The sequence below is a fragment of the Serpula lacrymans genome, assembly GCF_000218685.1.
Source record: "Serpula lacrymans var. lacrymans S7.9 unplaced genomic scaffold SERLAscaffold_6, whole genome shotgun sequence".
Taxonomy (NCBI): domain Eukaryota; kingdom Fungi; phylum Basidiomycota; class Agaricomycetes; order Boletales; family Serpulaceae; genus Serpula; species Serpula lacrymans.
The window spans coordinates 2,424,441-2,445,348 of record NW_006763295.1 but is presented as its reverse complement, the minus strand read 5'-3'; the positions used below and the strand labels follow the sequence as shown (position 1 = coordinate 2,445,348).

The 20,908-nt window shown below is 45.7% G+C and overlaps 8 protein-coding genes across 8 annotated transcripts; 4 read left to right on the top strand and 4 right to left on the bottom strand.

The window, feature by feature from the left end:
* Nucleotides 1–285: 285 nt before the first annotated feature.
* Nucleotides 286–692, bottom strand: SERLADRAFT_466724 (uncharacterized protein; the record flags this gene model as incomplete). Its single annotated transcript, XM_007317973.1, has 1 exon — nt 286–692. The coding sequence occupies one exon, from the start codon at nt 587–589 to the stop codon at nt 380–382; it is 210 nt and encodes a 69-aa protein (XP_007318035.1).
* A 1,539-nt stretch (nt 693–2,231) lies between these two features.
* SERLADRAFT_466721 (uncharacterized protein) lies at nt 2,232–4,515 on the top strand (the record flags this gene model as incomplete). The annotated part of the gene is made up of 6 exons (XM_007317972.1): nt 2,232–2,612; nt 2,663–2,947; nt 3,001–3,038; nt 3,088–3,406; nt 3,467–3,970; nt 4,051–4,515. The coding sequence occupies 5 exons, from the start codon at nt 2,337–2,339 to the stop codon at nt 3,719–3,721; spliced, it is 1,173 nt and encodes a 390-aa protein (XP_007318034.1).
* Nucleotides 4,503–5,804, bottom strand: SERLADRAFT_437627 (uncharacterized protein; the record flags this gene model as incomplete). The annotated part of the gene is made up of 5 exons (XM_007317971.1): nt 4,503–5,041; nt 5,102–5,176; nt 5,254–5,302; nt 5,363–5,489; nt 5,533–5,804. 5 exons carry the CDS (start codon nt 5,802–5,804, stop codon nt 4,503–4,505), a joined length of 1,062 nt encoding a protein of 353 aa, XP_007318033.1.
* A 742-nt stretch (nt 5,805–6,546) lies between these two features.
* SERLADRAFT_437626 (uncharacterized protein) lies at nt 6,547–8,513 on the top strand (the record flags this gene model as incomplete). Its single annotated transcript, XM_007317970.1, has 9 exons — nt 6,547–6,569; nt 6,651–6,667; nt 6,733–6,877; nt 6,937–7,079; nt 7,136–7,306; nt 7,364–7,842; nt 7,891–7,907; nt 7,964–8,126; nt 8,181–8,513. The coding sequence occupies 9 exons, from the start codon at nt 6,547–6,549 to the stop codon at nt 8,511–8,513; spliced, it is 1,491 nt and encodes a 496-aa protein (XP_007318032.1).
* Nucleotides 8,514–9,596: 1,083 nt separating this feature from the next.
* Nucleotides 9,597–10,169, bottom strand: SERLADRAFT_466712 (uncharacterized protein; the record flags this gene model as incomplete). Its single annotated transcript, XM_007317969.1, has 4 exons — nt 9,597–9,732; nt 9,781–9,838; nt 9,888–10,014; nt 10,071–10,169. Coding segments are annotated over 4 exons (402 nt in total), but the record flags the coding sequence as incomplete, so codon positions are not given.
* Nucleotides 10,170–11,629: 1,460 nt separating this feature from the next.
* Nucleotides 11,630–13,043, bottom strand: SERLADRAFT_466710 (uncharacterized protein; the record flags this gene model as incomplete). The annotated part of the gene is made up of 3 exons (XM_007317968.1): nt 11,630–12,196; nt 12,252–12,424; nt 12,488–13,043. 2 exons carry the CDS (start codon nt 12,418–12,420, stop codon nt 11,658–11,660), a joined length of 708 nt encoding a protein of 235 aa, XP_007318030.1.
* A 275-nt stretch (nt 13,044–13,318) lies between these two features.
* On the top strand, nt 13,319–15,049 carry SERLADRAFT_369266 (uncharacterized protein; the record flags this gene model as incomplete). The annotated part of the gene is made up of 9 exons (XM_007317967.1): nt 13,319–13,442; nt 13,493–13,557; nt 13,617–13,783; nt 13,921–14,021; nt 14,076–14,334; nt 14,389–14,488; nt 14,548–14,591; nt 14,645–14,769; nt 14,820–15,049. 9 exons carry the CDS (start codon nt 13,319–13,321, stop codon nt 15,047–15,049), a joined length of 1,215 nt encoding a protein of 404 aa, XP_007318029.1.
* A 186-nt stretch (nt 15,050–15,235) lies between these two features.
* SERLADRAFT_466704 (uncharacterized protein) lies at nt 15,236–15,694 on the top strand (the record flags this gene model as incomplete). Its single annotated transcript, XM_007317966.1, has 2 exons — nt 15,236–15,361; nt 15,415–15,694. The coding sequence occupies 2 exons, from the start codon at nt 15,248–15,250 to the stop codon at nt 15,490–15,492; spliced, it is 192 nt and encodes a 63-aa protein (XP_007318028.1).
* Between the last annotated feature and the right edge of the window lie 5,214 nt (nt 15,695–20,908).

Here is a 20,908-nt window from a genome sequence, read left to right as displayed (position 1 = left end):
TCACCATTCGTATCAAAGCTAGGCGCCACGGTGTTTGCGCATTTACAGTACTCCCGTAAATAGCCAAGCCTCTCTAAATCAGGGATGTGACATTCAAACTGTCAAGGGTCGGATTTATCCAGTCACTCCCCTGTTTTGTCGCAATTTTGGCAAGTGGGTGAAAGTCTGTGCGCATGTGAATTTCGCCGTTGTTCTTATCGCCTCGTTCCAGCCCACTGACAACGCCATACGAAGTGGTGGTTCACGACCTCTTCACATATTTCTTTTTCCGGCTCCCGATTTCCTGAAATGCGTTCCAGATCTTGTAGTTCCCCTCACCGTTTACATAGTTTTTGTAGATGTGGAGACAGGCTAAAGAATAATCCAAGAACATCTGACGCTAAGCAGCAGGTCCATCAGACGAAATTCGCCGACTCAGTACTCCACTTGCAGATGGCCTAAGCCTTAGCGCACCGCGTACGGAAGAACTGTCCACAGCGACGAGCTTGGGCGCCACGCTGCATGCTAAAAAGGTCGAAAGCCCGCCACACAGTGGCACGTCAGAGCACCTGACGGCTACAACAAACACGGGTCCAGATGTGCATTTCATGTAGACCGTCGAGAAGAGGAGGTCGTATGTTGACTGCCTACATTCCAGTGCTGTTTGTCAGCTTTCTGTTGCAACTACAAAGAAATAGCCTCAGCATACCTCCTCCCCTATTGTTTGAACCACCCGCGATGACTGAAGAATTCGTACTAGACCCGGAACCTTGATGCACAACACTTTGGCAGAAAATATTCTGGGTTATGTTTATGGTAAAGTTCGTTGTTGGCGAATTTGGCATCTCTTGAATAGCCTGAGTAAAACCTTGAACTTGTGCAATTGGCATCTCTTGAATAGCCCGAGTAAAATCTTGAACTTGTGCTACAGCTTGCTCTTCGCTTTGATCTCCGTCACCGGGTGATGCCAGAGTATCCTCATCAGCATTTATCTCGTCTTCTTCGTCGTCCATCTCTGCACACGTATGGAAGGCGGTTCAGCTCTTCTCACTGAGAACCGGGGAGCTTATAGACTCACCACCCTTAGTAATATAATCAACCGCAGTGAGAAAACTGGCCGTGGTACTGATCAATGATTGCTGGTCTAACGAACAAAAGGTTACCGTTAGGTTGACTTGACACAATTCCATAGTCGGTTATCAAAGGACATTATATCTACCACTCACCTCCTGCACTAAAACACGTCCTTTGTAAAATGCTATCCGAAGTGTTCTGCCTTAACTATGAGCCATCATACGGACTAATTCTAAACCCAGTCAGCCTCTCACTTTGGTTGCTTCCAGGAGATCAAAACTTTCTGCGGCGAGTTTGAGATGACGACGGCGCTGTTTGTATATCTTTCGGGGGTTCCATGACTTCTTTGCTTGTTCATATCCACGCCTGGTTTGATGTAGTCTTAACAAATAGTCAGTCCAAAGAATAGCCCAAAGGGACGAAGCCAGAAAAATAACAGACCCCTTGAAGTGAATCCTGATCCTTTCGATCTCATCTTCTATACCAAGCTGCGCATTGGTAGAGTGCATATGACATCGTGTAAGTAACTCAAAGGTGATATCTTGGTATATTCTGCTTTTCTCCAACGGAGTGCACTTCGCAACGAGTTTGGGCAACGAGACTAATGATGTTAGAACGTCCGCGTCTGAGGTGGCGGTCATTATATTCTCCATGGAGGTGAATTCGACAAAGAGGCAGCGTAGTAGTAGGATGTGAGATACTCAATGCTTCAGGGAATATGAAAGGCAGTACCGAGGGAACGACAAGGGCGGTGGGATGTAGTAGAAGGAGTGAATACCGGTTTGTGAATTCAGAGGCCGAACTAATCGAATAATAATATTAATATTGTATCGATATACCGCCGCCAGTCGATCCGCTGGGAGCCTATATAATGGAAGGAGTATGTGCTTTTACTCGGTCAGTGGCGGCAGCAACACATTAGACTGAATATGCAATGTACTTAGAAAAATGCTTTCTTTTTAGAAAGAAAAAAACATGAAAACTTACGCTCATTTTACTACCGATGAGAATGACTGTACCAGTATGTAGATATACGGAATCATTTTATTAGCGAATTACTATGGTGGTTTCAGGTTGAACGTCTGGGAGCTAGTTTGCCGCTGCATGTCGGGGATTGAACACAGAGGTCCGCGTCTCCGCGTCTACAGTGACGTAAGCACTTAGCAAGTGCTTGCTTCGATGGGTCCATATGTACACATATTTGGGAGCAAACCTAACTTCATCCAAACCATTTTCATCAGCGAACTGGGCCGCCATACTTTCACCACGTTCATTGGTGATTAATGCTTTCCCGTCGTCGCAAGCGTCAAGCTGAAGAAGATGCAAAAAGAGACCAGGATCAAGCAAAGTTTGAGGAACGTGCGCTTGAAACGTTGGGTGGTCCTATCTCAACCATGCCCGGTGCCATCGAGCCAGGTGAATTACTGTGGTGCAGACACTATCAATGGTTGAAAGATGCTGGGTATTTGCTTCGCCCTCGATACTCTCCAGGGTGGGTTCCTTCATGGCAAGGCACCAAAAAGGATTGGATGGACTGTGAAGATAGCCGTGGGCCTCTGGTACGACGTCGCGATCTACATCCTCTACATTCTCCAGTGACCGCTCTCAGATTCAGCACATATTGGATGCAACTCGCATATCTGACGGATTGTTTGTGACTTTGAAGCTAATGAAAAAGTCTCGGCATCCCTATGAGATTGAAATCGGCCAACTATTCTCTTCTGAAGCACTTGCCTCTGATCCTGCCAACCATTGTGTACCAATCTACGACGTGCTCCATTTACCTGACGATGAAGACCGGGCTATCATAGTCATGCCCTTACTGCGACCGTTCACCAAACCACGCTTCGAAACTTGTGGTGAGGTAGTCGAATGCTTTCACCAACTTTTTGTGGTAAAGAGCTTGTCGACCTCTCGATGATACCTCTGAAACGTATAATTTACCAGGGTCTTCAATTCATCCATAGACAACGTGTCGCACATCGGTGTGTGTTACTCGCTCCTCACAACCCCTACCATTGAATGATTATTTAGCGACTGTATGGCTCTGAACATTATGATGGATGCTACGCGTCTTTTCATCGATCCGTATCATCCCCAGGACATTGTGATGAGACGCGACTACCAAGGGGAAGCTAGATGTTTCACTCGCACTCAACGCCCGCTAAAATACTTTTTCATCGATTTTGGTATATCTCGGCGTTACGATGCTAATAACGTCGCGCCTCTGGAGAGTCCTATAAAGGGAGGAGACAAGACTGTGCCCGAATTTCAGAAGTCGAATGAGCCTCGTAACCCGTTCCCAACAGATGTCTACTATCTTGGTAATATGATTAGGAATACATTTTTGCTGGTGAGTAAACATTCGTACTACCAAAGGAAGGGGCTGAATGTACATGATTTTCGTATCCAGACAAAGAATGGATTCGAATTCATGGAACCTTTGGTGAATGACATGGTACAGGATGACCCAGCAAAGCGGCCTACTATGGATGAAGTCGTTGCGCGTTTTGACCAGATTCTCAAGCAGCTCAGCGGCTGGAAATTACGCTCACGCGTCGTTGACAAGGAGGATGGCAATATCACAGGCCTTGTTCGTGGTGTTACTCATTGGACCCGTCGCATCGGTTATATTATCAGGAGAGTGCCGGCGATGCCAACGCCTTGAAACCCTTACGTTCTTTACCATTATACCTGCTCTATCTACTTATGGATCTATCCGAGGAACTGGATTCCTGGCCTCTGTGTAGTGTACGTTAAGCGTACTTCATGTGACCAGGAGTCGCAGCTGCATATGAATGTGTTGTTGCTTTACTTCTGCATGTGAACTCCGGCAGTCCTTATCGTCACTCGACGATCAAAGTCATAAGTCCCCCTTCCCCCCTGACACTTGGCCTGTCACGATCCTGACAAGCGGGTGAGAGCCTGTCCACATGTGTCAAAGTAACTTCGTCGATTTATAAATTTACGTCTTTCCTCCCGCCGTACGGCTATCAGAAAAGTCTTTCCTTATGCATGATCCTTGTCAACGCGTATAGGACAAGGCGGATCTCCCCCTATGTGTTGAGAAATTACCCAAACTAGCGGACAATACCAACGGTTGAACTTAATTCCTCATGAGGTCTGGCATTAGGAGACAAACCTTAGACCAATGCTACTGGCGTGGAATAATAATTGTGATACTTATCAACTACTTACGACTTTAGGCTGAGCATATGTACATGCCCAAATTCGTAAGCCTGTATCCAATTACAACATCGCAGCAACTATCGCTACACGTCCACATTTACACGTAAATTATATGTTGAGGATGGGGTGGTGATTGCCATCCTACCCGTGCTATGAAATATTCGACCTCGCTACCATTCTTGCGTAGAGCTAGGTGCAGTTGACGGCTGTTTTGTATAGTAGACTGTAAAGTCAACTTACAGCACATCACAGGATTCAGACTAGCTCCCTCCGGTATTGTGGTCTCCCACCCTCACATCAGAGGGAACTACACTGGAGTCGGAGCTTTGGTAAATATTGCAGTTGGCGTTGAAGTTCACCTGCAAACCCAAAAGCTTCCCCTTCTCAGCAAAGGCTAATATCTCCCGCAAACATTGAATCGAGGCATCCGAATCGGTTACGTTCAAGTTCAAGATAGGAGCTTTGATTTCGTCTGCGCTCTCGTCAGTAGAAAACGGGAGACTGGTGGTAGCCCTTGGCGATTCAAGTTCGTCACTGCCGCACATGTATGGAACCACGGACTGTACTTCCGAGAGACTGGTGGTAGCCCTTGGCGATTCAAGTTCGTCACTGTTGCATATGTATGGAACCACGGACTGTGCTTCCGGGGGACTGGTGGTAGCCCTTGGCGATTCAAGTTCGTCACTGTTGCATATGTATGGAACCACGGACTGTGCTTCCGGGGGACTGGTGGTAGCCCTTGGCGATTTAAGTTCGTCACTGTTGCATATGTATGGAACCACGCAATGTGCTTCGCATTCTGTTCGTAAAGAAGGAACGATTCAGCTCTCATGAGAGCAGCAAATAGGCTGAAATGTACCATTATCCACGACCGTTTGGAGAATACCGCTGCTCAAAGTACTCAACGTTGTAAACTCGATGCAATCATCATTTTCTAAGGAAATCAATTCTCAAATTGGGAATTATCATTGCCCATCCGCTTAGCAAAAATTGAGCAAATATCAGACTTACCATTCGTAACCAATGTATTCGGACGCAGGTCCAATTTATACCCCAATAGCTGTATCACCACAAGATCTCTTAGTTGATGCATTATTTATTGCCGATTCCACTGCCTTACCGTGAACTCCATAGGCAGGAATTTGCTCTGGCTGATGTAGTATTCAGATTCGTTGTATCTGTTCGTTAACCTTAGAGGATTGAGTGTGAAGCCCCATTTTGGGATTTCGGCCTCGATGCTCTCAAGCCTGGAACAGGATATGAGATAAAGCACGCGGTAGTGGGGTATACAAAGTTTGCAAACACCTATTCATTATTGGCTCAGCCCTGCTGAAACGCTCTTGAATACGATTGTTGTCTTCGACACTCAACCTCAACTCTGTTTTAGGATATAGACCCTTGTAGTGGAGGAGCATCACCTTGAGGACTTCCACACGTCGTTGGGCTGATATGAGAGGAGTAGGGAGCTTGTCACTTTCTAGATACAGGCTTGATGCCCATTCTCCAGGACCCATTTCGATGTAATCATTAACATCGCGAAGTTGTATGTTGGATTGTGCCATGAAAAAGAAGGTGGACGATTCAGGCTTCCGTTACTAGATGCCTAATAAACGATGTATTGAGAGGAATGATAAGTTGAGGAGGGATTCGAGCAGTAGTATGCTATGCTATGCAGAGAGCGCAGAATACAAGTCAGTAATAATATGACAGGCTGACCGATACATATACTTGTCTTATCCAACCGATGAATATTCTTGAAATAGCTGTTGTTGTAAGCCCACTGTGAAAATGCTCACCAAATCGGAGGAATGGGTATAATGAATGAACAAGGGTGATACTGGAAAAAGGTTAGAAGACAACCATGACTTACACTGCCTGCTACGTGAGATGTGTAAAGCTGTAGTGATGACCGTTGCTATATCAAAATTAATGTACCATCGTGGTTTGTGAAAAGAAACTAGGAATTCTCATCGACAGCTCTGTGAACTATCTGTCAGTAACCGCATCAGGGAAGTAAGCGTAATGCAATCTAGACCTATTTTGTCCATGCTAAACCGGAGATACAATTTCGGAGTCCGCGCCATCACGTACCAAGTGCTTCCGTCAATAGTCCATCCCAGACTCCTATGTACCCCTCACGCGCATAGCTTCCTAATACGCCGATCACGAGTCGTGGAGAAACTGGCAGTGTAGCAACAGTACTGCTTATTAGCAGACGAAAATACGTGCATTGGATTTCAAACCAGGCCGCATATTCTGTAGTGACTCTGGCTTGGATATAAAAAGCTTTCAGTTCATAGTGTGATGGTAGACAAAAATTCCCCAAAGTATGTACATATTTTCTGCGGCAAAGTTCAATCCGCCACCTGACTAGTCCTGAAACTCTTACTAATAATTTGGCCTCCCAGACTTTGGTTTTTCACTGGTACGTCGTCGGCTCAGGTTGCATTCAACCAAATTTCTGCAAAAACTAACAGCCACTTCCATCAGTTATCCGTACACGAGGCTTGCATTTACTTCGTCCAGAAAAATCCTGGAGACCAATAGTCACCGTTGTCGTCGACGACCACCAATTCCATGAGACGATTCTCGGCTGCGATGGACAAAATCCCAACTTAAAACTTCCCTTCGCACTGTGAGTGACGCCCATTCTAGTCGGATACCCACGAACTGACTTGTATGTATGACACAAAGACGAAGTGTGAATGTTGACTCTCGTGTAAATATTCAAGTGTTTCATCGATCGCAAAGCAAGAAGAAGGGCAAAAAACGCAATTTGGTTGCAACTGCGAGTCTCTCACTTGGAGACCTCCTAAAAATCCAGGGAACAGACCCAAGTAGGTTTTCAAACAAAGTAATCGCTTTCTTCTCGTATGCTTAACGGGACACCCAGAGCTTGAAATCAATCTGAATGCGACCACACGGCAACAACGCGGTTCCAGCAGAGGTAGAACAAACACCGCTTGCGTTATTGCCAAACTGCAGCCACCGACGCAATCTGGCATCCTCTCAAGGTCGAATACTTATTCGGATGTGGCTGATTCTATGATGGATGAGAATTTATGTGCGTTTCTTTCATTGGTTATCCATGGTCAGCAAAATCTCAATAGTCTTGTGGTAGCCAACGGCGAGCTCACTGAAACGGAAGTATCTTCGTGTCAATCTCGATCAGAGTCCGATCGTCCATGGGTCGACGACTTTGGTGGATCAGCGATCGGCGATTTTAGGATAGAGACTCTAGACATTAAAGGTTATTGGTCCGACTCCCATGATGCCCAATCAGAGGAAGAAAAAGAACCCCTACTTCAACATGGAGCGCCACGGGCATGCTTTGATGACGAAGAGACTGGCGAAAGTTCTACGGACATGCAAAAAGTTCGTCAAACTCCCACCAAGGATGTCGCCATCATCTCTTGGATAGCGGCCTCGATTCTTCCGACATACTCGGAGCAAATGGCTCCTGATCCTTCTGTGTCAGTGATGGAGTGTTTTGTCGACAGGTTCTCCCCGTACTGGGATCTGCGTAACGCTCGAGTCGACTCTGATTTCGAGAAAGTGCTTTCTAAACTGCAAGCAGAGTGGTCCTTCGTAGGAGCTTCAGTGAGTTTATCTTCAAGTTATTCCCGATCTGCATTAATGCTGCTGTAGCTTGTAGCATTAGCTGGGTACGTTTTCAGGCTCTTCAACCGTTCGTGTGCCTCATATGCTTCGACGTTGGTAGGTTGGATGCTGCGGTATTTGGCTTCTCGTCAGGTTCGCTCTTCTCGGTCGACAGCCTCGCCCGGCGAGCCATAGCCCTTGGAAGTATATCGTCGGGTATTGGTATCGCTCTAGATGCGTGGTTTTTGTTAGCCTATAGTGGCGCAAATGCTTCGAAGTTTCGGGTGCGTATTATCTATCGTCACTAGGGTACCGAAATCTCAAACTACGACTGACAGAATATGGCTCGAGACGTGTATGGTACATATATGTTTTTCTGCATATCCGCGCGCATGCCTGCTCTGTGCATGTTTGCATCTGCTTGCGCTCTCATGGTATTCTTGCTCTGTGTGTCTTGGTCAGCATGGCCTACAGCAGTGCTCGTGATGTCCTTCCTCGCGGGAACTATTGTCAGCTTACAGTTTATCGTGTATGGCGTGCATTGTGTGGTGCGATCTATATTTGAGCTAGGGAGGGCGATAAGGAGAGCGTTCTTACGTGTGGTTGCGGTCGTAGCTAGGAAACCACCGCCCGATGCTATACAAAAAGACACTCCGTCAAATGGAGAATAATGCTTTGGAATGAAGGGACAATCGCATTTTCTATCACTCATGTATCTATGCATTATTTTCGACATCCTGTAATTTATTTGCACTTTCTGGCCAAGTTTTGGCGCAACAAAAAGATGGTGATAAATGTGTGTGTATGTTCGTGTATGCTATGATTTATTACGGTGATTTTTACGCCGTGGTACCGATTAAAGCAGCTCCATTTCTAGATCTGGGACACGGGCCATGTAGGAATGAGTAGCCTGACAATTGCGGCTGGGACCCACAAACACAAATTCACAGCCCTACTGCCAACGGTGACTTGCCCTCTCCACCCCCCAACTACGATTTTTGACGCTGCAAACTTACTCGTAAATTCTACAAACGACCAATGCCAATTATCAGGTCCAGTCTGACCGCTGCATCGGAACTACACTTTCATTTGAAGATACCTCATCATTGCAAGACATTAAATAAAGTCCTTGACACGGTCGTTGTATTACAAAAAAATAATCCTATCGATAACTAATACCCAACCACCCATTCTGATGGACATACAAAAAAACCAAGAAACCATACTTTATCGATACTAAGGGGGGCGGGTATATTCAAAGGCAACATATGTTATGACTCTATCAGCTACATCATAACGAAACTTGTCCGTTGAAATAGGACTGTGGTACAGTGTATTGCTTGACTACACAAAGATGGTTAGTTATCACCGCTAGGTCGACTGAACAACAAGGTCCTCACCTGCACCCGAGTTTCTTGATCCTCCAATATTAATCGTCGGGGAATCGACGTTCGGTTTACCGTTACCGCTGAAGTTAAAGAAGCTCATTCCTTCAGGGTTGAACCCAAGGGAAGACGAAGACGTGTCGTCGGACGAGTGCTCCGAGTTTTGGCGGTTCATCGATGGAGGTGGTGACCGTTGCGGTTGTGAGGGGTGCCCCATGGACGAGTTTCCTTGGTGGGAGCTGACTGGCTGTGAAGAAGCTAGTATATGTGATTATCAGTTATTGGTGTTGGATTGCAGAGCGAGCAGCCTTACCATAGGTTGAGTTGGTCGTAGACGAGCCCCTAGTGGCCATAGTAGCCATCGTGGTGTTACCGGTTCCAAACACGCTCCCTTCTTGGAGAACACTCGGAGCGCTGTGATACATGGTTGCGCTGAGACCACTGTTGGACCCATTCGCCTGGTGAGCGTTATTTGCGACAGGGCTGGAATGAGCTGGATTGGGGGCTATTCAAGTCAGATAGCATTTGTTAGGATTGAGCCAAGTCCTACTACCTTGAGGTTGCGCGAGGCTCAGGACTATATCATTTCTGAGAGCTGTTTTCCGCGCGTTCTATTGTACATTGAGCTATATATGCAACACAATTAGTTAACCAACCGACCTTGATATCTTCCATAAGCTTAGCGCAGTCTGCGTTGAGTTGATTGATCTCATCCTGGATTTGGTCGATTTGTGTCTTATCTGACATCAATAACTGCTCTGCAAGGCTTTTCCGTAGTTCTTCACATCTATCAAGGGGAGGATCAAAACACGGCGCTTATCGGTCAGGAAAAGAACAACCCACGAGTCGCATCTTGTGACGAATCCTTGCACCTGAACGTTGGGTACAACGCCGTTACATTTGTATAACTCCCTTAGGAGCTCCATTACCGCGTCTTCTTGCTTCTTGAGCTGAACAGCTGGACTCAGGCTTCCGTTGCCTGAACGAGAGCGTTTGCTGAATATCTTCGCTACCATGATAGTTATTGCGCGGTGAAATATAAATGAGATTTTACGATGAGAGTTGTGAGACTTGATGCTGGATAAGACTCTGTAGACTTAGATTTTATACTCACCTGGAGTCAAATAATGCCACCATGGCCTTTCCGAGTCAGAGTCAACCATTCCTAAAGAGAGAACAAATGCGTTTAGAGAATACAACTAAACCTGTAACCGTGTATATATGCGCACACAAAAAAACGACATGATACTGGGCGTTTGAGGTGAGGCCTGGTGAGGTCCAAAGCCAGAACAGGAAAGGGCTAGGGTTAAATGTGGCTCATTCCCGATTGAGGCCTTCTTCGAATTGAATTGATCAGATCACCACCTGGCAACCGCACGGTGAACCTGTCTGCGATTAGATTATCACTTCATGCTAACTCAAAGCACTGAGAAATGATAACTTTAAACAGAAAAACAATGTAGCACACGTCCCAACCACACAGAATTTCTCAATCTGCCAAAAGGACCAAAATGCCAGGGCACGGACTTCGAAAATATTCATTTTTATCTCCGAATTCGCACCGCGTCAATTGGGTCTTTGTTCTCTTTCCAGTCTCGAACAGCGTACACTGGGACCCATATGTATCATCATCATGACGGTCAGGATCGGTAACATTGTAGTCCGCATTGCAAATATATTTTGTCTTGTGTCGCCCAGCCGCGGTTCAGTGCAGTGTCAATGGTTGTCAGCCGTCACGTTTTTGTAAGTCTCATGGTTCACCCAACCGAGCCTCGGTGCATCACGTCTTATCCAGTAATAAATACTAACCGGTACTCTTAAATCTCCCTTGTGCCGCGTCTGGAATGCTGATTTTATTGTGGTTCTGGTCTGTGTCGCAGAAACGTCAAATAGCTTTGTGGACATGATCCAAGGCTGTTGTCACTGGATATCCAATGTATCCAGATTTTTGACAGCTTATCGCCAGCCTATAGTTACAAGTCACATCGGTTTACGAAGTGTCCGAGTTTCTTTTGTCGAGCTATCCGATGTAAAATGTATTACACCAGGCCGTTGCTTCACTGGTGTCAAGGAAATCTGAAAATATTACACACAACCGGTATATGGGGGATACGATTCTCCAGTTTCTCGCACATTATTGTTTGGTGTTGCATTATTGCTTCGCAGAAAATAATCAATCATGATGTTGGACCTACAACTACAAATTCACAGCCTCGCCGCACAATCTTCATCGCACAGCAGCCGCAAGGCTCAATAATTAGTCCCATACTTACCTCCCGAGTCGGAAGAGTCTGATTGACCCGTGCGATCGTACCGCATTAGAACCATCCCATAGCCTTTTTGTAGGGGTGTCTAGACTTATGGAAACGAGGTGATGCAGAAGCACAACTGAGCAAAAAAGTGCTGGTATCCAATCATAAATAAATAAATTCAAATCCTGAATTTTACTAGCCAAGTCTCTGTAACCTGTACCGTGCCCGGACACAGCCTCTGCTTCGCAAACTTATCATCTCTTCGTAGCCCGCCGAAGAAAGCACGACTCCCTAGCCAATCGACCCTCTGCAAGAGGGCACTTCCACCAGCTTCGATTCTTCGGGCTCGAACTCGTTGCATACTTTTCCGTCTGCTTTCGTCAGCCACGCCCCACTCATGATCAGCTAAAGGTGCTTGAAGGGCACTGTACAACGCCGAGAGAACGTCCAGACACGTCACACAATTATGATCAACGCGTCGAGTATAGTCTAGTTCAAAAGACCACGGAAATTCTTTGCTGATGATCCTGACATGACGGGGAGACGATGAGGTCAACGGCACGGCAAGGTGTCGATAAGAATGTCTCTGGTGTGCTGAGAGTGGAGGGAATCGCAGGGTAGATGGAGGTTCCCGGATATCGTATACAATTGGAGCTGCTGACAGGGCGAGAAAAGGGTGGACAAGTGAACTAAGTTCGGAGTATGTCGACCGGTTGCCTATAAACCGTTCTCAATTAATCCTCATGTCAGTAATGCAGGAGGATGTACATACACGTCGTTATATTTTCTTTGTTACCAGAGGGCTGGAGGGTGGGTCTAGGCGTATCTTGGAACTGTACTGTCTTTGGCGATCTACGTGATGTGCTGGCCTTTTGAGCATTAGACAGAGCCAAACAGGAACGAGGGGACGATGTGGACGACCGTCCTACGTCGCTATCCATGACACTGAGCGCGTACATATGTGTGTGAGTGGCGTTACAATGGGGTGAAATGTAGGATTAGCTATACCTCGAATTGCATGGTTATATAGCATGGAGCGTCAAAGCTGCAGGTCAGCCAAATGATGGACTCTTGCGCCGGTATGCGCGAGCACAGTCAAAGCACAAAAAAATCAGAAACAAGCTAAGAATCGGCAGTGGATACATTTTGGAGGAGAATGCATCGATGTGATTTCATCAAGGGGAAAACCACCTGGAGGTTGCCTCGAGGCAACGCAGACATACCCGAATGAGACTTCCGGTAAACATCCGAGAGGCTTTCGAACATAAGCGACATTAGACCAACATTAGCCAAAATGCATCGTGCCGACTGGGCTGAATTCACGTTGCCCATCCGTGAATTGCGTCGCAGTGTTTATTTCTTTGTTCTCTACACACGGCTCGCCCATATTACATTGTCGTGTTCCTGTGGTCCTGTGGTAATAATCAATCAAAGGATAACAAGCGCAAGCGTCGAGCTGCGTATAACAGCACGTCCTAAAGTCGCGAGGCTTATTGCGCAGTGCAGCGTGCCATGACCGTAGAAACGCCTATATTGTGGTCAATGATTTATATATAGTGCGTTCGAAAGCTTGCTTGTAAGTCACGAAGCTGGAGAAGCTTGAGAGCGGCATCTACCGTATCCTTCCCACAGTTACATGAACACTGTACTGTTTTCAAGCTGATAATTTAAGCCTGAGTATTTGTCGCGTGCCCTTGCGGTGTACCACTGAAGCACTCACCTCTGTACTTTCGCCTTTCTAGGAGCGTTCGTTCCTTGATGACTGAAACACGAAATAGCGTTTGCGCTCAAAGTCAGATCAGTAAAGTCAAGGCGGTTTACAATGACTTGAAACCACTCATGGACTCGGGACTCGTTTTTCCTTTGCTCGTTGCCGGAAGGCTTCTTCTCGCTTTCAATATTCCTCCAGATACCTTAAAATACGACCAGCAGCTGTCATCGCCCTTAACGTCCCATCTAAGATGTGCGTTGAATCCCTTTCTTGTGGTATGATGCACTTACATGGCAATGCAGTACAAGAAGGGATTTTTTTGTATCTGAACAACATCGATCCTTATTCTGGAGGTGTATTCTACCAGGTGCGAATTGTATTTTGAATACCGTGTTTCATGATAAACTCAAAAGCCGACCTTTGCAGTCACCTCTGTTTCTGTCCTTATTTTCGACAATACTTCCAACGTCTCGAGTCGCGTGCTCTATTTTATGGACGTTATGTGACGCTATTGGAGCTTTAGCACTTGTGCGTATATGGAGATTTCGACAACGTGTCGCTTCAAGTACAAGAGACGGTCTAATCGCTGCGCTGTAAGTCTTTCATTCTGAGGCACGATGACGCGATGTTGCTGCAATAGAGGGTCAACCTAGTAGCAGTTCTTGCATGTCGTAGTACAGAGTCGTCTACCTTCACAGCAGGATCCACCCTGATCGGGCGTTGTTTATAGGTATCTACTTAACCCATATTTATCTCTTCCGGCCTTCGCCCTCTCGACTTCCACGATAGACAATACCTTGACCCTACTGACTCTGATGTTTGCAAGCCAAGGTTCGCCGCCCAGTCAGTCTACTTGATGTTCTGTATTTTCATATCACCATACAGGGAAAAAATCGCTGTCCTTGCTAACCCTGGCTTTCGTCATCCAGCTTTCCCTTTCCTCCATTTTACTTCTGGTGCCCATCTTTATGCTTCTCCTTAGCGGTCCCGTGTCACACTTAGCTTCACCCCACCCGTTTTCCTTCAGCGCAAAAAGAGTTCTACCACTTTTAATAGAATTCATCACGTACTCGATAGTGCTCATGATAGCTTCAACGACGGTCTCCGGTAGCTGGGCATGGATTCCAAAGACATGGGGCGTGAGGTTTGTTAATGATTTTGCATTCAAAGTGAATGACGAATCTCATAATGCTTGCAGCTTGGGCCTTCCTGACCTCACACCAAACCCAGGACTATGGTGGTACTTCTTCACGGAAATGTTCGATCATTTCCGACCGTTCTTCCTGATGGTTTTCTCAGTGCGTTTCATCAATCATGGCTAGTCATTCAGACATTCGGAACATTAATCCATGCGCAGGTCCATCTTATTATCTATATCTTTCCGATATGCATTAAATTCCAGTGGGTGAATATGCCGTTTGCCTATGTAAAAAAACTGATTTCCACCCCGAAAGGCATGATCCCCTCTATGCCGCGTTTCTCCTGACTGGCGTGTTGGGAACGTTCAAAGCATATCTAACGCTATCAGACCCAGGTCTCTTCTTAAGTATGATGCCTCTCTTTCCAGAAATATACCCTTGTGAGTGTGTCGCTTGTCCAAATTTATGCACATGTCGACGTTGTATACAGACTTGGCTCATCCGATCGTAACTGGGCTATTGCACCTGCACGCGTCGCTCCTTCTGCCGTTATTCCACCATCTGTGGATTTCTCAAGGGACAGGGAATGCAAATTTTTTCTACGCGTCGACATTGGTGTTTGGCATGGCTAACGGGGCAGCACTGGTGGACTGCACTTGGGCTGGTTTGAGGATTGCAATAGGAAGAAACAAGGAAGGGTACGAGGTTGTGCAAGAATAGCTGTGTATACTTGAGTGTATAAAGGGCTACTCAATTCCAAGAGTTCAGTTCAACGAGTTTTGTTCGATGAGTACATCCAATTAGCCGAATGATGCCGAATTGTGTCTCTGGGTCGATCGTGACTAGGTGTGACAACGATAGTATCTTGTAATAGGGGCCGGTGTGCCTGCCTCAGCCCAACTGCCAACTGCCGCCATCATGGCTAACCTCATTCGCTCTGCCAAGTCCGGTAATGACTGGACTCTCAATGGCATGTACTCATATCACATCAGCCTCAATCAACTGGATGCCCTTCCATTCTATGGCTTACAGGTAGACAAGGATAATAAAGCCCTTGGAAAGACTAACCATTTGGCACATCATAGGAGCTGCCACAACCCTTGGTTGATCCCGAGCTGCTAACCAATGCTGATGCTGGCGCTATGCAAAAGATCACCATGTAGAGTTGATCACTTACCTTGACCTTGCCATGATCTCTGAAAAGGACTGCCATGGATGATTTTGCCATCAAGCTTTTCAAGACTCTGGGTTATGTTCATCAAGAACAAGTGGCACGCACATGGATAGACCTCCCACTCCTTTGTGAGCTGGCAAGGGATCTGGACAGTTATAATATATTGTTGAATCATTAATAAGATATAATGGAAGTTACTTTATGAAATATTACTCACAGTTCAACTGCTTGTATAAAGCTGAGTCAAGTTGTTTGGATTTGGTCTAAGATAAGATAATGGCTTTACTAATAATCAGCTAGGTATTCGAAAGGGGGAAAACAAAAGGGTCTCACCTCAGATCTTGTAGCAGAGTCTGAGATGATATGTGGCAACCAGGCCTTCTTCATAAGTAAGTAAGAGAAGAGAACCAAAAAAAATTTCTGATGGTATATAGTTGTACACGGGCCACCCATACTTACATGCCTTCCTTTCTAGGCGCTTTGTACCAGCTTATCTCTTCACTCAACACTCTTAGTCCAACACCCCCCCTCAAGCTACACAAAGTCTGAGCGTAGCAGAAAAATGTTCTGCCTTTGCAGATGGTAAGGCCTTGGTGAGTGTGTCTGTGATCATGTCATCCATCGGGCAATAGATCACTTCAATCTTGCCTTGTTTGATTGTGTGATGTATGAAGTGTAGGCGTATGTCAATGTGTTTAGTTCTGGCATGGTACTGATTATCTTTTGACGGGGCTATTGCCAATTGATTATCGCAAAAATGGGTAGCATCAGGAAAAAGCCTTTTGCTATATAGCAGAGGGGTTTGTACATATGTGCAAATAAAGCCTATTATAGCACCTATAGCACTTATAGCACTATAAGAGCAACTATAGTACAATTCAAGTCCCTGTAGTACTTTAAGAGTAACTATAGTATGACCATACTTGTTGGAATTGTCAAGGTCAAAGCCTGGGCCTTGTTAGACAACATTGTGAAATTGAGTGTTGATATCCAAGGGCGGGCTGGTAGCTCAGTTGGTTAGAGCACCGCTGTAACAACCAAGAGTTAGTTACTCTGGCGCACACAGGAACACACTATAAAGAGAATGAAGAGGGAGTGGTTACCCTTTAAGATGCAGAGAGTTAGTTGGTATACAACAGGAGGACTCGCTGAGGAGTCTCCTGGATCTATTCGGGTATATATACTACTACAGGGTTATTTGTACATGTGTACTATACAGTTGATAGAGACAGTGGCTGATGATGTCATGGGGCCTAGCCCGCATGGCCAGCTCCACTGTGTGAGAGAGTTGTGTCTATAATAAGAAGAAATGCAGCATAGCGTGAGAAAGAGGAGTTTGAACAAAAGGGAAAGTGCTGCATGGCACAAATGTGAGAAAACTACAGTATAAAGTTAAAGAGGAGAATGAAAATTAAAGGTCCAAAACTTGTGTATTGTAACACTACCCCCCTCCTAAGGCTCGACTTCCAGGCTCGACCAAATACCGGAGGTAGTAGTTAAATTTTCGGGCATAGGTTGAAAAAGGGAATAAAATACATGCCTCTAAGCTTCCTAGGAGCCGAGGGATTCTTAGAATAAAATCCGCAAACAGTGTCGCGGGAATTGTCCAGATGGGCTTCTGGTTCCCACATTCTGTCCTCATCTCCATAGCCCTTCCATAGGACTAGGAACTCTAATTTTCCACGCTTCAAGCGTGCATCCACCACTTGTTTGACTTTGAACTCTTCTTCACCTTCCTGGGTGACTACAATTGGTCCGGGCCGGTCTACACGCTGTCCTGGCAGTGGCCCTTTGTAGGGTTTCACATGGCTAATATTGACCATGGGTACTACCCTCATTTGTTTTGGGAGTTCCAGCTCCACTGCATTGGGTTTGACTTCCTTAATCCAGTAAAGACCAATCCACTTTTTGGTCAGTTTTCTAGACTGCCGATCTTTTAATTTTAAGTGGTCGGTGTCTAACCAGACCAGGTTGCCGACCTTGTAGTCAGGGGCTTTAGAGTGTCTACGCTCTGCCCTGTCTTTCATCTGCTCTGCAGTTTTGAATAGTGCCTTGCACGTTTCGTCTAAGACAGACTTCATGTCTTTGGCCATGTTCTCAGCAGCCTCGTTCTTGCTTTTACCAGGTTCTACACCCATTCTGGGGAGGTACGATCTAGTAACCTCGAATGGTGCCTTTCCTGTAGCTGTGAGGCAACGATAAACTATAACAAGAACTAAACCTATCTCCTTCTGCACTTGCAGGGAGTAAGGGTCCAATGAGCTTGAGGTCAACAGACGCTAGAAATATAGCGAGTCGAGGACTTTGAGAGGTAAGCTTCAAAGGTTCTTGTTGAGGAGTAAAGCGGGTAAATTCAGTAATAGAAAGCTAAGGAGCTATACATGAATAGGTACGTCTTTATATAGAGAACTGTCTGTTCCTCAGACCGAAAGGAGAATATACGAAAAGTGGTCTGAGGAATTAATCAACCAATAGGAAAAAGGGAGAGTAACTATCGTACGACTTCTGACTTGATTAATCAGCAGGTGAGAGACTTGTACTAATAATAGAAGATTGTTACGCGTGGTCAGGAACCGTATCCTCATGATGAGGTACGATTCTAGATAAGGCGTTTATTAGTATTACCAGGCTTTACTAGGGCTTGGAGCTGGTTGGCGAGATGCCTACTACCAGTCCCTACCCAGTGTGCTGGCTAGCTGGGAGCGATGCCCAGTCTCTGATCTGTGATATAAAGTGGTAGCGATGGTTAAGAAAGCCTGTGAGGGCTATGAGAAGTAAGATGGCAAAGAATACCTCTAGCCCTAGAGCCAGAGGTGTAACGGGAAAAGCGTTTTGAGAACCAAGACATAACAAAGATAAGAAAATAGTAAAACGGTCCTTACAGTAGCCGACGACTGCTTGATATTGTATGAGAACTGGGCTATCTTTAGCCACTTGGCCCAATCCGTCTGCCTGTCATTAATAAATATACGGAGATATTGCTTCAACTCCTGGTTGAGTCTCTCCGTTTGTCCATCGGTTTGCGGATGGAACACTGTTGATAACTTAGGTTTGATGCCCAGCATCCGACATAATTCTTTCGTAAATTCGCTAGCGAATTGAGGTCCTCTATCGGAGATAACCGTTTCTGGCAACCCATGGATAGACCATACAAAATCTTTAAATAAGTCTGCCGTACCCGCGGCGGTAATAGTTTTATTGGTGGGTATGAATACCACTTCTTTGGAGAAGCAATCTACTACCACCATTACTGAATCGTACCCATTTGACCCGGGCAGATCCGTTGTGAAGTCCACCGATATATCCTGCCAGGGACCAGCTGGTATAGGATTTGGCATAAGTTTACCGGCCGGCGGTTGGTGAGAATTCTTAGCCATGGCACATCTCAGACAGGATTTTACGTATTCCTGTACGTCTTTGACCATGCCAGGCCACATGTAGTTTCTGGAGGTCAACTTCATTGTTCGTTGCCACCCAGGGTGCCCAGCCACTGGAGTGTCATGATGTCTATCTATTGCCTTGATCCTTGCGGACTCAGGCACATAGATGTTGTCTTTAAAGTGGAAGAGCCCGTCTTCCCATAAATAATTTTCATTGCCGTCAAGGCGCACCTTCTCTTCTGAGGAGATGTCTTTCTTGAATACTTCCAGAAGATTGGAATCCTGCCCAATTCTAACATTGGCCACCCTTGATTGGTCTATCAGGGTAACACCTTTGTTGTCATCTTCGATGCCAATGGCATGATCCTCTCTTCTGGATAAAGTGTCCGCTTTCCCCATAGAGCTTCCAGGCTTATGAATTAATTTATAATTAAACCTTGACAAGTATACCACATAGCGGGCCTGTCTCCGGTTCAAGTCTCGGGCCGTCATAAAATACTCTAGATTCTTATGATCGGTCCAGATTTCAAATTGGTGCCTAGCACCTTCTAAGTAGTGCTGCCAGTGCTCTAAAGCTTTAATGATGGCCAGCATCTCCTTATCATATATTTGATAGTTGCGCTCTGTAGGCGACAAACTTTGTGATAAATAGGCACAAGGCCTCCAAAGATTGTCAGGGCATTTAATTGACAAAACAGCCCCAGTAGCAAAATCAGAAGAGTCGGTTTCTAGCTGGAACTCTTTGTCTAATTCTGGAAATGCTAATATGGGCGCCGTTGTAAATGCCTGTTTAAGCTTATCAAAAGCTTCTTGTTCTTTGGCGCCCCAGTGCCAAACAATGTCCTTTTTAGTGAGATCGTTCAACGGTCTCGTGATTTTCGCGAAGTTTTCGATAAACCTTCGGTAGAAATTGCCTAATCCAAGGAAGGCCCTAACTCCTTTGACACGAGTAGGTTCTGGCCATTCCAAGATAGCTTGAACTTTCTCAGGGTCCATCCTGATTCCGTTCTGGCCTATGATCATACCGAGGAAGTCTACTTCCTTCACTTTAAAATTACATTTTTCGGGTTTGACGAATAGGTCCCGTTCCTGTAAGCGTTGAAGGACTTCTTGCGCGATCCTGTCATGCTCAGCCTCATCGTCCGACTTTGTAAATATTAACAAATTGTCAATGTAAATGACGACACAGTTTTCCATATCCGCAAAGATCTCGTTCATCATGCTCTGGAAGGTCGTCGGCGAATTGGTCAACCCAAAGAACATAACGAGGGGTTCAAAGGATCCTCAGTGGCACGTGAACGCGGCCTTCCAAGCATCTGTCTCTTTGATTTGTACGTTGTTGTACCCCCATCTGAGATCCATCTTTGTCAAGATCTTGGCACCAGCCAATTTGTCTACTAGCTGACTGATCAAAGGCAGCGGATACGCGTTTTTAACCGTGTGCTCATTCACATAACGATAGTCCATAATCATACGCTTCTTACCATCCTTTTTAGGAATGAAGAACACCGGGGACGTCATAGGGCTTTTAGAAGGTCTGATGTAACCCTTCCTAAGCTGTTCATCTATGAAACTTGAGACCTCATCTCTTTCTGGAGCAGAGAGGGGAATCATGTGTCCTTTTCTCGGTTTGAACGTGTCCTTCAAATCTATTGCATGGTCCCAAGGCTTAGCCTCTGGGAAGCGTTCTGATTTGTGTTTTGAAAAGACTTTCCAGAAGTCATGGTACTCGGGAGGTACCAGCCTCTTAATCTCTTCTTTGGGTTTTACCTCATCATCGTCATCGTCGATCTTTTCTAAAGATCTGAGCTCATAAACGTGACCAGCGTTTCTCTTTTCAATACGCTCATTTTGACGGACATGATTTGGTTTACCCAAGTTTACACACTCCTGAGGGCAACGTGACAATGTGACAACCCCTGTCTGCCAGTTGATCTCAGGATTGTGTTTAAATAGCCAGGTCCAGCCCAAGATTAAATTAATCTTCCCTAGTTGGGTAGCTTCAGCGGTGACTCGTTCTCTGTG